Source organism: Telmatherina bonti (genome assembly GCF_933228915.1).
Source record: "Telmatherina bonti genome assembly, chromosome: 1".
Lineage (NCBI taxonomy): Eukaryota > Metazoa > Chordata > Actinopteri > Atheriniformes > Telmatherinidae > Telmatherina > Telmatherina bonti.
Genome location: NC_136619.1, coordinates 17,489,730 through 17,505,921, shown reverse-complemented (window position 1 = coordinate 17,505,921; position 16,192 = coordinate 17,489,730). Strand labels below are relative to the sequence as shown.

At 38.4% G+C, this 16,192-nt stretch overlaps 1 protein-coding gene across 1 annotated transcript in view; it reads left to right on the top strand.

Annotated features, from left to right (window-relative positions):
* Positions 1 to 16,192, top strand: part of unc13c (unc-13 homolog C (C. elegans)) — a gene marked incomplete at both ends in the record, with an annotated part of 106,411 nt that overhangs the window by 23,045 nt on the left and 67,174 nt on the right. The window contains 6 exons of the mRNA XM_079242494.1: positions 3,463 to 3,604; positions 5,473 to 5,642; positions 9,218 to 9,333; positions 9,511 to 9,674; positions 15,557 to 15,713; positions 16,077 to 16,145. Of these exons, the coding sequence (XP_079098620.1) occupies positions 3,463 to 3,604; positions 5,473 to 5,642; positions 9,218 to 9,333; positions 9,511 to 9,674; positions 15,557 to 15,713; positions 16,077 to 16,145 (818 nt within the window). The remainder of the gene's footprint in view (positions 1 to 3,462; positions 3,605 to 5,472; positions 5,643 to 9,217; positions 9,334 to 9,510; positions 9,675 to 15,556; positions 15,714 to 16,076; positions 16,146 to 16,192) is intronic.

Here is a 16,192-nt window from a genome sequence, read left to right as displayed (position 1 = left end):
AAAGGTGGGAAGTGCAGGTGAAGAAAATAAAACAATAAAATAGAGGAAGTTTGACCCTGTGCTCACTCTGCCAATTCCCCAGAGGCTTATTGACTGCCCTATTTTGGAAGGTGACTATTGACATGTTATTTCTTTACTTTATTATTTATTGTGTAAGAAAAGACTGGTGTTGGCACAACAGCACTCCTAGACTAAGAATATGCTTGCTTTTTAGTCTTGCTTTCAGGACAGGCCTCCCACTTCTTCAGCATGCTGTAAACAATCAAAGGGATTTTGCTTGTGTGTTGTGACTGTTACCAGTTGATTTTACCATAGGGCTACACCAGTGAACCATAAACAACGATTTGGAGTGTGCAAACAATGAGTTGAGAATAAAAAGTGAGTGAGGTTGGCATTTAGTTGAAGTTGAAATTACAGCAGAAAAAGCAAAACAAACAAAAGCAATAATTTTTTGAATGGTATTTTGACCTGACAGCCTCTACTAGTCACTCTGATATTCTTTTCTTGATTATTTGGAGCCACAGACGTCCTATGCCCAGACAAATACAGAACTTTATTGAAATGGGAAGTTTAATTTTCTCTCCTTAAATTATCCTTTCCATTTTAACACTATTTAAAACGGATAGATCAGTGGTGTTCTCACTAAAGGATTAAGTGTGGTTTGAGTTTTATAAACAATGAAAAAGAAAAGATTTCAGTTTACTTAATATAACACAGTAAAACCCATAATTTTGAAACCACACTTAAACCTGCGATCGAAAATAGACCATAATGCACAAAGATAAAGTGTGATCATTGTTACATAATTGCCTATTTGTTGTGACGGAATGAATTACCACATAAAATTATGTGATGGAGGGATTTTAAATGTCATTTTAGTATTCCAATAAGCATTTTGTCGGAACCATAACACCGGTGTCTTGGACTCCCCCACACACGTGGCATTTAGTTTTGAATACTTTTGGATCATGCAAGTCATAGACCCCAAAACCTCTATAGCCTGCCCACTAACTTGTCAGCATTGAGCTGAAAGATATATATGTACTCTGAATTATTTAGACTGCCACTTATGCATATTTAATGCTGCAGTGTCCTTTTTCCCTTTTATGGTGCTGTGAAATACTACTGTGTCTCCGCCCTGTACCTACCATCCTGAATCTCTGCTTTCTGTTTGGAGCCAACTACCAGCTCAGCATGAACACACTGTTATAGTGGGCATGCACACAGGGATGGAATCTACCTATAGCCAGGATTTAGGAGATAAATAATGAATACACTGCACATATACAATAAAAAAGTGATTTATTGGCTGCATTGCTCTCAGTTTCTGCAAGCCAAGTGGACTCGGCCAGTACTTTCTGAAGACTCTTTTTCTTTAAGATTCATCACAATCCATTGAAAGCTTCCCTTCAAAGAGACAAGAGGCTGTTTTTTCTTCCTTCAGTTCTTTCTTTAAAATAGCTTTTGATTTAATTTTTTTTTTATTTTGCACCATTGCCATGTAAAAAAAAAAAAAAAAAAATCTGTTTTTTTAAAAATACTTTCATGATTTAAAAGTCTGAGAGTCTCACCAACTCTAACACCAACTTATCATTTCTAAGTTCTGTAGGTGATCTTAACGGTGTGTTCAGACCAATAGCATTTTGAGCATCAAGTCGTGTTTGGGGCGTTGGCGTTTCGCGCGGAATGTGCCAAAGATCTAAGAAATTTTTTTATGCCAGAGATGGGCAAAGTTGAACTTTGGCCGCTCGACGCGGGGCGTCAACCAATCAGAGCGATCAGCTCGCAGCTCCTGGAGGATTTCTGTGGTGAACCCAGACACGGGGCTGAGATGCGATTACACCGTGCAATATTTAGGATAACCATTCCTTGCTAAAAAGCTAAATGTTACTTATTTGGCAACGTAGCAGGATACGTTGCCTAGCAATGCTTTGTTTGGGAGGGGTGGCGGCTCTCTGCTGAGTGCGGCTCTTGTTGCATTAACAGTGACTATCACTGCCCTACGACAACGTTCTCTAGCTTTATTTATTAAATAAAACCATGCCATCGCTCTACTGAATCCACCATCATTCAAACTGACCAGAAGAAAAGCTCCGCCTTTCCCCCTCTCTATTCCGCCACGTTTGCTGCTCGCTCCAGACAAGCGGCAGACGCGTCAGGAACGTTGGGAGCGTTTTGGGCGTCTGACACAAAAGTGGCAGTTTAGTGACCAGCGTCGAAAACGCTCAAAACGTGTTTGGTCTGAACAACCGTAAGAATTATATGCATACGTGACAACATGTCACTCTGTGGTTTTTGTCATGATCTGGGGGTTTTATGTTCTGTTATAGTCTCGTGTTATTGTCTTTTGAAATTTATTCGAGTGTTCTCTATTTAATTAAATGATTTTAAATCATTCCTTTATCTGTTTCTCAGTGAGTCTGTTTGAGTCTATCCACCCTTTCCTGCTTCTACGTTCTTTGCATGCACCGGATGTTCATTTTACTACTTATTTTTACATAGCAACAACTATTCAGGTCATTATATATAAGGACCAAAGTGTACTTTATTGAAGGGGTGAATGAGAATTTTCTGTTAGCATTCCAAATATTATATTTCCCCTTTTCCATCAAGACTGGAATCATTGCTTATAAGTTATAAAGGCAAGACTAATAGATCAGTAAACCTTGCTCTGCTTTGTGTGTTCATTTTCAATCCATTATGCATCCTTTGTCTGGCAATATTTTATAAGTGAATTTCACTCAAAGCCTGAGTTGCACAGAAATATCTACAGGCCTCTGAAATTGTGATGAAACTTTACATCTGGTAACTAAGTCTAAAAATAAAGCATGAACAAGAGTAAACCATGTCGACATGGTTACAAAACACTGGCTCTGTCATACAGCTTTGATTTGCATAGTTGCCTATATCAACGACAGCAAAAATAGCTCACTTGAGCCTGTGTAGGTTGCTGTAAAGTTTATGTGTTTTAAAAAGAGCAGAAAAATCTATGTCCAGGAGGAAAAAATATGCCCAAAATACAAAAAAAAAAAAAAAATATGCACAGGAAAAAAATCATCTAAGCAGCTTATTTGTGTAGGTTAGAAATCTGAACATGAGGCGCACAATCTATTCAATCTTCACTGGAATCTTTTTATGAAACTGAAATCCCCAGTAACATGGTGGGCAGTGTTACTTTCCTTGATAAGAATTCCCATAATAAAGTAAATCAGTAAATTTGATCTTTAACAAACCATATTTTAATTTTTCCTGTTTTGTTTTAATTAAACAGTGTCAAAATATTGACTGCTTCATGACTTTTAAAATGATCAGCTCATAAAAATATTAATATCTACATCTGCAATGGTATTTTCTGCATAAGTCTGATTTTATGGTTAAAAACAGAACCTAAAATCTTTAACATTTTCAGATATGCATTGCTTACATGACTTATCCTGTTCTCCAACTCTGTCCTGTGTTCAGTCATGAGTGCACAGGGTTTGCAGGCGAAGGATAAAACCGGCTCCAGCGACCCTTACGTCACAGTGCAGGTTGGCAAGACCAAGCGTAGGACAAAGACCATCTTTGGCAACCTTAATCCAGTTTGGGATGAGAAGTTCTACTTGTAAGTTCTTTGTAATTATTTGACCTCATAATCTGCGGTGAGATTAAAAATGATGTGTTTCAGAGAAACAGGAGTCCTCAGTAAACTGGCAAACAGGCAAACTACACTGTAAACATTTTGGGAATGGAAGCTTTGCACCACCATTATGATGCTTTGCTTTTATAATAGTTTATTTTTCTGTGCTCCACTAAACAGTGTAGTTTTTAATGCAGGTTACTGTCTTTGGTCAGTAAGCAGCATTAACTTTCATGGTCACCTCTCCGCCTCTGTATATCTTTTGTTTAGATTCCAGTTTTTTTATTATGCAGCTGCAATTGAAACAATGCAGCCATTTGAATGGGTTGCTAGGTTATCCTGCTAATGTAAGATTGTAAGCAAGTTTCCAGGAGACTGCTTTGAGCATTTGATTCACTTTTAAATGTGTGTCTCTTTGAATCTCCTGGGAGCTTTGCTATGTTTACCCTAATAGATGATGTTGTTGAGTGGAAAGTGTGAGCTGAAACCGGAACCAGACAGAAAAGAAAGTGCAGCACAGCGCTGTCCAGACCTGGATATAAAATGTGTTTACACACAGTGGTAACCAGTTATTCATCTCAAGCACAACATAGATCATTTCTTACTCTCAGGCCAGTCCCACGTGGTAAAATCAAAGGTATATTAAACTGTCTTCTTTGCTTATACTGTTCACATGTTAGAATCAAAGAAAATGATGTAAAAATATAATTTGCCTCAAGTCTGGCTTTAACTCACAGGGCATCAGCAAATCTTTTCCATCCAATGTCTTTTTTTTCTGTTTAACTGTAATCCTTCATTCTTTTTATGCACTGGAGAGAAACTGTAAAGGATCAGGGAGGTTTTATCATTTTGAGCTAAATCATAGTCAGAGCAGTTAATATCATTTTTCTTCTTTTCTGTATTTAATTTAGGTTAGTGGGGAGTTTCTTGCCATCTATCCTTTTTTGGCACTTGTCTTTTTGGTCAGTCATCTCAAGCAAAAGTCAAAGTATTTTCCTAATTGTCATTATAGTATGATTTAATGTACACATGTTGTTCTGTCCCTTCCCAAAGAGCAGGTCAGTTATCAGTAATATCTTATGCTACTGAGATTTTCTGCATGTTTCTATGTGCAGACCACAGCTCCACACCTGCAAAGAGACTCCTGTGGTGGCTATGATAAAACTCTTTCCCATTACTACAGGGATGTAGATTAATAGAGCGATACATTACTGTGTGCTTGGCAAAGAGTCCCGGGCTAGTGCAGCAGCAGTTAGCGCCTTCCCCTGAAAGGGATTAGTTAAAATAAATACAGCAGATACTGTTTCACTGGTTGTCACACTCCAAGATGTCATTCGAACTAAATGTAATCTGTCGGCTTTAATTCTAGAGCCGAACAGTCCGACCCCATCAGAAGTGCTTAGGCCACCTTTGCTCTGCTTAGCAGTGTCATTACTGTGGAACATTGCTCTGCTGCATGTAAGCAACAGCGATGGACATTTTGAAGTAGATGTTACTGATAAATGCTTGATGTGAATGCTGCATAGTTATTGTTGTGAATCATTCATCTCCTCATAGAAATACTGAGACTGTGAATGAAGACCAGCTGTTCTTCTGAGGCTCTTTCATATTAATGCAAGACACTCACAACTCATACACAATCATCTGGATCTTGACAAGAATTATTTTACATATGTTACCAGGAGAAAGGTCAGACTGTACATGAGTCTGATTTTGGTTGGAAATCTGACTGCCTTTCTGCTCTGCTGAGTATCCCAACCTGACGGGCTTTCCCTGAAAATGCGGCTGCATCTGTAAGTGTTGATGTTGTTGTGACCATTTTTGAACAAGCGCAATCATCTTCTATCTCCCAGCGAATGTCACAATGCTACTGACCGCATAAAGGTGCGTGTGTGGGATGAAGACGATGACATCAAGTCTCGGGTGAAGCAACATTTCAAGCGGGAGTCAGATGATTTCCTGGGCCAGACCATCATCGAGGTTCGCACACTCAGCGGAGAGATGGATGTTTGGTACAATCTGGGTATGTTTCCTTTTAATGTCAGACTATACCAGGATGTATATTGTCAGGATGATACATACGTCTTCCTGCGTCCCAGTGTGGCAGCCATCTTACAAAGACTAAGCAGCCATGTAGCAACGGTCCTAAGAATTGTAACAGTGGTTCTGTAAACAGACTATCTGACATGTGACACCTACAGTGTGATGTATGGTATGTGCATGCGTGTAAGGGCACATTCACATCAGTCTTTTTGCTTTAAATCTGAGTCTGTTTACTCAGAAAGTCTGCTTTGTTTGGGGAGTTGTGAATGCGTCAAATCTGATTCGGACCAAAGAAGCGAACTCAGTCTGCCTACAAACGCAGGTCTCGGCAGATTAAATACAGGAAGCAAACTACAAAAAAAGTCACTTCCTGCATTTAGCGTAGCTTTGCATTGTGGGTAAAAACATAGTGCTTGCGATAAGAATCCTCTGCATGTTTATTGTTCATACTGCGCTCATTGTTGCCGTGTAGTTCTGCAGTATACTTGCATGAGAAAAAATTTTAAAAAACAACACAGCTATTGTTTCCTGCTCCAAGTTTAGATTGCAAAAGAAGGAAATGGGGTTTTCTTCTTAATGCAGGTTTTGTCCTCTCTTTTGTTAGATATTAGTACAGCACCACCTTTGTTGGGAATAGGGATGCATTATTGAAAAGATTTGACTCGTTTGACCAGAGTGCAACGTGAACACGATCTCAGTCCGCATGGATACACCCCTCTACAACTGAGCCAAGTCCCCAATCATTCCAAGTCTGGTGGACTATCCTGACGTGTAAGAATGAGAGAAAAGGCGTTGTGACGCACATATTTGGACAAAAACATTGCAAAAACTGCTGACTTCAATTATAAACCAATTACAAATGTGGATTGTTCATCCGGCTCCCATGAATCAGTATATAACTGTATCAGAGAAAGTATGTCCATGATTCCAATCTTATAAACACAACTGCTCTGGTTTGTTCGTTGGTATTGCTACAACGACAGAGACATTCTGTATCTGCTGAATATCAGCAGAGTACCACTCATAAACAAGCACAAATCACATTTCCATTGCTGTGTTTTGCAAAATAAAAGTGATGTTTAAAAAAAAATTAACAAACTAAATCTGCAATTTGCAGGTGTTTCCAGTGAATGGTTGTAGTGAATAAGCTGAGGTTAGCCATGTAGCCATGTAGGATTTGCCATGCCTTATCGAAGCTCTTTTCTATTGTGTAACTTTCTAGCTCACTGCAAAACTCTGAATTTTGCTGTTGTTTGCAATCAAGGACAGGGATTATGTTTTTCTCTTCAATCACTTGTAAAAAATGTTCCATCACTTCCTTTGGTCATCCATACTGCACCATCTTTATCTGAAATGAACTGGTCACATGACCACACTGTGTCATGTCGGGGACTTGTAAATGCAGTCCAGCATTTCCGCTACACTTTGGTGACACATCAAAACATCTAAAAAACCACCTAATGAGAGCGTAAAACTTTAGCAACATTTGAGCGGCCTTTTCTAAATGTAGGCATTTTCCATTACCAGTTTCTTACTGTGCTATTTAGGTTTTCTGCAATTCTAGGGATAATGAAAATGCAGCAACTGAGTCAGAGCTCACAGCTGGGTTAGGACTCAAAAAAAAAAAATCCCATAAACAACTAGCTGCTGTTCGCAAGCAAAAAGTCCTATCAAAAAAGATTCTGACTGCCAGGGTGGTTGGAAAAAGACATGGACATGATTTATTTTAGCTTAATGTGAACAAAATATAAATGGTGGTAAGTTAAACAACACAAGATAATTGTATTTAATTCTGAGAATCCAAGTTTCTGTTGAATAGGAGGAATAAGTAAACTTTCTGACACTACACCGTAACTCAAACTCTATAAGTCCCATCTGTTTCTAACTGAGGTTTATTCAAAGCCAAGTTAAAATCCTCCATTTTGATATATAATTTGTGTATGTACAAGGAAAACTCTTGTTTGAAAAGCATTTTAGGGCCAGACTTTTAACAAATGCTAGAGTGGAGATGTTTTCAATGGAGATGATCTTAAAACATAACCAATGACTAAAATCAATATCAAAATCTCTTTTTTGACAATTTTTAAAAATTTGAATGATATTTCTTGGGGAAAGTGGGAGCGATTGATAATTTTTCAAGGTAGGCGTGGTTTTTGTCTCATGTGCTCCCATTCCCATAGCAAAAAACTTTAGCATTTTGTGAAATATTTAAACACCAAAACTCTTTTGTACAGAAAAAAGCCATAATCAGTGTTTAGGCATCAATAAAAAATCATCACATTATTAGTGTGTGCATTTATGTTATTTTTTTTTTTTGATTATTAAAATCTGTTAAAAAAATTAATTTGCTATATGATGAAAAAGTCAGGGGAAAAAATGACCAAATATGAGGGACTAAAGCAGCAGAACACTGAGATGTAAAACTGCAGAAACATTAAGTTTTTATCTATTTTTCCCCAACATAAATATCTTCCCTTCTAACAATTATCTCAGTAATTTCATGTTTGACGATGTTTACATATGAATAAGCTCATTATATAGGCCCATTTCTCTATCCTTACATACACTTTCTTGATTCATTTTACAGCTTTAAGAGTGCCGCTATGGTCATTGTTATCATCCCATCCATGTACAGAGTGTCTTCTGCTGTTTCTGTTCTAATGGATGACTGACTTCACCATGAGATGAAGTCACAATGCGGCCTGAGGCTGAAAGGCATCATAATGAGAGCTCCCACTTCTGTTCAGCTATTATGACTGGCGGGTGTTGCCTTTGTTTGCCTCTTTAGCTAAAAGGAAGCAATCTGTGGTAATAGTAACCCCTGCCCACTGTTGCTGTTCTGTGCCTTTTTGAATTTCCACAATGAATGTTTAAACAGGCCTTTGCTTGTGGGTGTCCACCCCTCCAGCTGCTCTCCTCTCCAAGCCTCTTCAGATACTCTTCAGATGGGGCTTTTGCATGTGTAGTCCTACGGTCTATTGCTTTGTTATGTTATTATTATTTCACTTTCCTGTCACTTGACCAATTGACTGTTCAGTAATATTTCATTCATTTGACAGAGAAGAGAGGAACTGAATAAGAGTGCATAGAGATGGTTCATTTCAAATCTCCACGGTTTGGCTGTAATTTTAGCGGCTCTCAAAGGTGTTTGTGTGAAAATCTTCATTTGAATATGCATAGCTGTAAGCTATGCACTTTTAATTTCTTAGTGCTGCATATGTCTTATTTTTATGAAGATTTCAAGGACAGATTTCTACGAACCGAACATTACTGAATATTATAAAACTCACAGACTCTCATCTTTATTCCAGACTTTTACTAATTTAATCATCCCCTGTCCACTACATCTTAAAACGCAGAGGAAGACGAGCAAATCTATGGTCCATCTCAGGACCCAGCATCTGCAGCAACATCAAATACAGAGAAAACAGTCATTTCACTGGTGGCATGGGAATAAAAATTGTAATTTGTAGATGTTGCTTGTAAGTTGACATTTATTTTCATATAACCTCATTTTATCCCAAGTGACTTTTTCATCTTGGATGTGTGTTACAGATAAAAGAACGGATAAGTCTGCAGTATCTGGTGCCATCAGATTGAAGATCAGCGTTGAGATGAAAGGGGAGGAAAACGTGGCTCCTCCTCATGGCCAGTACACCTGTTTACATGAGGTAAGGAACAATGTGATTCAGCATTGAGCACATTTTTTTCCTCACTTCAGTTCAGTCTTTACCTTTGAATAGCTAAGCATTATCTTTGTAGACAGCTACAGCTGCGATAAGGGTCATCTTCAGCGAACGTACACCATCTCATAAAATTACCATCTTATCTGATGTACTACTCAACAGAACCTGTTCCACTACCTGACCGAGGTGAAGAGCAGCGGAGTAGTGAAGATCCCTCAGGTGAAAGGGGACGATGCATGGAAGGTCTACTTTGACGACGTGTCTCAGGAGATAGTGGATGAATTTGCCATGAGATACGGAGTGGAGTCCATCTATCAGGCTATGACGTTAGTACCACCCTGATCTATGGCCTTTTACCTCACCAATCTGTCATTGTCTCATTGGGCAGAGTGGAGGAGAGAAGGAAATCAGAGAAGGAGAGTAGAAGGAGAAAAGGAGTTGTAAAGATGTCTCCTCAGCAGAATCAGAGCTTGGAAGACGATTGAGTTCCTCCGTCTGATTGATTAGTTGTTGGTCTGCTGGAGAAAACTCTTTACCAGCCTTGGTCACATTGATCATGGACACACATAAACAGGCACTTGTTTTCTTCTTTGGCTGTCTCTCTGATCCACTGTGACCCTTTCCATCTGTAAATGTCTATTTCTTTGTTCCCCTCCACATGCGCACACCGAGTCATACACATCCATGCACACACTCAATTACATACAAAAACCCTACTTGAAAAGTTTGAATCAAAGTTTGAATTAAATATTGATCATAGGCATGCAATGCTAGTAAGCATTACAGTGTATAAAAATGGTTAACACTGCAGGAGTTGGGATCATGTATGCATTTATTTGTCTTATAGTTCACCAGTAACTGCTGCAGTTTCAGGTTTAGGACTTGAATCATCCTGCAGATGCAGTCAAAAGACACATCTGTCATATCTTATGTTTGATGCTGAATAAACTGTGTTACATTTACAAAATATGACCCATCTTTTATAAGCCATTTTGTCTGTTGTCATTGTTACATCACTGATGTTTAACCACAAGTCAGAAGGGACAATCCAACAAAATGTGAAGAATATAAACGAGAAACACTGAAACAAAAAAGGAGGCTAGTACTTGAATCATTACAGAACAAGTGAGACTGACAGCACTATAGATAGGGTTTAAGGCCGCTAAATCAAGTATGCAATGTTATTTTCTGAGGGCAAACATAACCAACAATCCAATAAACCTAGGATAGGCAAGGTGGTCACAACAATCTTGCACAGGCATAACTCATATTATTGGTTCTAGCATGGTTTTATGTTGGCACTTGTAGAGAGTTTTAACTGTAAAGGCAGTTTTTCTTTAACTTTTTTTTTATTTTTTATTTTATCATACTTAAAAACAAGGGGTCATTTGTGTTCACTGCCCTCCTTTGTAATTTCCCACCAATAATTTCTTACAATCACAATACAATTTGGCAACTTATCTGAAAGAATTCAAATATAGATGTCTCCGTAAAATATGAAACAAACAGGAACTTTTCTTTGCACCTATTAACTCTTGTTGCTCATTTATTGGCTTTTGTTGAATTTTATGATCTATGATAATGTACTGAAGATCTTTGCATTGTCATTTTGAGCTCAGGTTGAGCTGTTGTTTAAAAACCTCATCACCAAAATGCACCTTTTGAGTTCTCTACCACCTGAGAATGTTGTACTTGTTTGGCTGTCCCAGAAGCAGGCTAAGACTATAATCACACACAGATTGTGTTGGCAAGTTGAATGGAGGGCTCAACTCAAAATTGAAAATCACACTTTCATTAAATCTGCTTATTATATGAATTGAAAACTTGTGAATTTGCATGGTAAGATTAAGCAAAACTTTAAAAAAAAGTTGAACATTTATTTGCCTTTAAACCATAAATTTGAGACAAAAGAAATAATCATTTTGCAACAAAAAGAGATTAAAGATGTTGTTTTTTCTTTACTACTTTTGCTTGTTTCTGCTTTTTAGATGAATCTGTTTTCCATTAGAGTCCAAGCTATTTGATTTTCCCCACAGCAGCTCATCTATCAATTCCTGTTTTCCCTGTAGTGCCATCATGTCATTGGCTTTCCAGTTAGCCCCACAAAGTTGCATTTAACAGTTTCTAATTCATCAACATCCCAGACATGTTGCATCAACGACCATTTAACATGGTCCACACAAGAAATAAGTGCAATCATTGAAACAATAACTTGACTATATCATGATTATTATTGACACATTTGAGGGTTTCAGTTCTGCAAATTGTTTCGAGTTGCTGGATGTTGGTTTGTTGTTTTAGTATGCCAGTGCAGTGCATATGAGAGATTCGGGGGGTGGATATTGGAGTGCAGACAAGCGAAGCAGTAAGTGGCCTTATTACCAGCTTTATCAGCTGGAGTTAATGCTTTAGGCTTGGACCTTGTTTGAGCTTGGCATTTCTCATATCAGCGCTTATTATGCTTCATCAGGAATTTATGAAAGGCCTTACCTTTCCACATTTTTTTCATCATAGAGCCTTGACTCCCAGTCACTCCTGACATGATGGCTGCATAAATCAAAGCAGTTGTGAGGACACACTTTCCCTCCTGTACCTTCCCAAACAATAGCCAACATACACTCCCTCTTGCTGTGTCCATCTAAGTCCATCATACCATACACCTCCTACCCCTGACTCTCTGGCCTCGTTTCTCATCCTTCTTTTCTCATTTCTCCCAGCTGTCTGAGGCTGTAATATGATATGTGAATACATGCGTAGTACATCTCACCTGCTGGTAAAAACCAGAGCAGGGCATCATTAGGTTACACAATTCCTTCCCTCTTGAAAATTGGCACAAGAGATCCAGCTCTAAAATCACCATGGGAATTCAACGGATGCCGTCATCCCTTTCTTTGCTCGCCCAACCCCAAGTGCTCCTGGGTAATTTAGAGGCTGAAAGCAGAGTAATTAAATAGGCCTCCCAATGAGAACATATTTGTGTTTGTGTGAGTGTGGTTGTGTGTCTGTTTATGTGTGTCTACATAGGCTCCATTTAGGAGGGGGAGTAAATCTGAAATCATTATTCCACATAACTCTGTGGCTTTATGAAGCAATGACTCACTGAGCAAGATGTTCATTTCCAAATGGCTGTTTCCAAGCGCAGTACCCACATTTTCAGGACCAATGGTCAATGCAGCTCATCAAATATTTAAGAATATTTATGGAGTTACTCAGATTACATATTGTTCAAATATGAAGGATTGTATGGAAATAAAATGTGTGCAAATTTATGTTGCCCACGCATTCATTTTTATGTATACAAAGAGAAATGGGCGAATATTTTATTTTATTTTATTCTATTCTACAGTCAATTAGCAGACTCTTACATCCAAAGGAAATTTCATATGACAGTGAGAACAACACAAGCATGAAATCAAACAGTAGAGGACATCATAGGAAGGTACTAGTGGACTGCTGCATGTCCAGTGGGACGCAGGTGGTGATGTGGTGCTACGGGATGTTTTTTTTTTTTCTTTCTTTTTATTCCCCACCACACAATATTCCCTATGTTGAATGTAAAGAATACATACCACAATATTTGTTGCAAAGAACTGGGCTTAGTTCTCCAACTCCTCTGACAAATGTATTTAAACTAAGTGTAGAAGTGCTCTTTGGAAAGCTGCGTCTACAGCTTGCTCCTAAAAGCAGATAAGGACTTTAATTCCTTTTTGTTTTTTGATGGTGTCTCTGCTTAGAATTTGAGGTGTGATCAGACCGTTAGGAAAACCTTGTAGCAGCTCTTGTATTCTGTGGTTCATGCAACTGCAGAGTGCAGAGAACTCTGTTTTTCCTCAGATAAGAGGAATGAGCAAAAGGCAATTGTTATATGTATAGAGCTCAGGTTACTTTTGCTGCCTTTGAGGTCTTCGGTATTTTTTTATTTACGCTTTCAATATGTCCAGATGTTTGTTTTCTGTCGCTTACTCCAGCGGCTGATAAGAAACTCCAGGTGGATGCTGTTTTCTCAATGAATAAAGTAAACACAGAATAGCTTACCTATTAATTTTCCATGTCGCACAGTTTGGAATAATGCAGTCATTTTTGTGTTGTATGAATGACAAGGCAGAGACTTTATGTTGACCTGAAGTAATGCTGAGTTATTAGGTTGGAGGTAGTCCACATAACTTGCGAACCGGCCAGATCAAGTGTTTAAAAAGCATCCGCTCTTCACTCATGCTGGGATTCCTGCTCAAACCAAGCTGTTTCGTCTTCAGGGCTTAATTATTTCTGAACAGCACTGTTGCCAATGCATGTTGAAAGTAGGAAAGCTCATAATAAAACCAGCGCAGGTAACACACATGGCAATAAGACAGTCTGTTTTCTTTGGGCACATTCACATCGGTCTTTTTGATTTGAATTCTAGTCTGTTTGCTAGGAAAATCTTCGTTTCGGGAAATGTGAATGCACCAAACGAATTCTGATTCAGATCAAAGAAGTCGATTCGGTCCGCCTACAAACACAGGTCTTGGTCCATTTCAAGCAGTCCAAATACAAAAAGCAGGCTACAAAGAAAAAAAAAAAAATTACTTCCTGCATTTGACATAGTATTGCATTGTGGGTAGCATTTTTGTCAATGGTCCTCTGCCTCGTCTGTTGTTCATACTGCGCCCATTGTTGCAGTGTATTTCTGCGATATACTTTTTTTTTTATTCTGCAGTATACTTGCATTAGACAAAGCTATAAAAAAAAAAAAAACAGTGATAGTTTTGTGCTCCATATTTAGCTCACAAGTGGAGAAACAGAGTTCTCTTCTATATGCGGGTCTTGTATTCTTTTTTGTTAAATACTTGTGCAGTGCCCCCTTTGGTGAGAATGGGGATATAATATTCTAATGGTTTGGCTTATTTTTACTAAAGTGCAGCGAGAACGCGATCTCAGTCTGCATGAATACCCAACTGCATGAAACCCCACTACAACTGAGCTGAGTCCCCAATTGGTCCGAGTCTAGCAGATGTGAATTTTCATCTTAAGTTCTAACTGGTCAACAGCAAATGGAAAAGGAAGGTGTGATACTGAGATCTCTTCCCAAGCAGCCAAACTCCCTTTACACCTTGACATGCCTCCTAACAAGTCACACGTGACCTTAAGGTGCTAATGAGCCAACAAGAAGTTTAAATGCTTGGGACTCCCCAAGCCATCAGTCAGAACTGAATGAGCCTGTCGCCAGGGAAAATCTAGTCCAGCTGTGTTTGTTAAGTGCTTCAGACCCAGCATGTCCTGGTTGACTGACATCCTTCACAGATACGGTGTGAGGTCTAAAGTCACAGTGAAAAGGCAGCGGAGATAAAAAAAAAAAACAACAAAAGAAAGCAAATGAAAGGAAACTAGATTAATTTAAACAGAATACATCACGTTAGTTGTGCCTGTCTCCTGTTGAAATCCTTCCCCTGCATTAATAACGAGTGCGGTCATTTTTGGGCATCATGTAAAGCTGAGATTTAGTGTTTGCAGAGCAAATATATTTTAAATGCACGTCACAGAAAAACATTTGAAATTGCACTTAAAAATGCTGTGTTGGGTTTTGTATTCCAAAAATGTTTTAACGGTATTCTTTGAAATTTGTCTTTCTTAGCTAACAAAGGATTCTTCTTTCCTGCTTTGTACTCCTTCAATTACACTGGAGCTTCATAAAATTGTAGTTCTGGTTATACAACTTTGATTTATAACATAATTTGTTATGGTCATCGAATGCACCCCTCCCCCCTCACCCACCCACCCACCCACACACACACGCGCACACACACAGACACACGTTTCTTATTTCTTGAATGAGGCTGTGGGACTGCTTATGTTCTTACCCTTGTAAGAGAGGTAATTGTCTGGAACAGTCATGTAAGTCTTTTCACAAGGACCAGTCTAAAGGTGAGAAAAAATAAAGAAATACACAAATGATGTAATAAAAACAAGTGAACACATTTGTTCAAAGAAAGATGGGGGATATTTCTGAGAAGATGTTAAAATATTACTAAGTTTTATGTCTATGTATTCGAGACTTGAATTATTCATTTATTTTTTTCTAATCAAGTTGTCTTCAGTTCTCTTGCCTTCTCTCCTCTGCTGCAGTAGTAACACTCTTCTGTGTGTTTTTCTTCAGAAAGACATAATGTGTTACTGTCTTGCTCGGTGAGCAGCCTTCTGTAGAGTGATTACTATTTATTCTCCTCTGCAGGCATTTCTCTTGTCTGTCTGCCAAATACATGTGTCCTGGTGTGCCAGCGGTGATGAGCAACCTGCTTGCTAATATAAATGCCTACTTTGCCCACACGACTACCACCACCACAACCACTGCCTCTGCTTCTGACCGCTTTGCTGCCTCTAACTTTGGAGTAAGTGCATCTTTTATTGTCTTGCTGTCTGACGAGAAGTTATTGAATAAATGTGTACATTACATTATTGACATAACTATTTTAGATACTTTTCAGCAGTTTTTCTGAAGAACGTTATGCAGTTTAAATCTCAGACGTCTGTCACTGCTTTCCATTTAAACTTTTAATAAGTTCATGTTGAAAGACCTGAAATAATATATTTTTGTCAGCAATCCAAGTTTTTGGTGTAGCTAAACAACTAAATTTGGTTCCAAGATGTATAAATGAATCACTGCAGACAAAGGAAAGACACAGACCATGCAGTGCTATAAATTTTTATACACAGTGCTTTGACTGTGACTTGAATAATTCATTTTCCAACAGAGGGAGAAATTTGTCAAATTGCTGGACCAGCTGCATAACTCATTGAGGATCGACCTATCTAAATATCGGGTAAGACATTTTATAAATGTGATGGTACTTGTGTGGTGTGTGTGTGT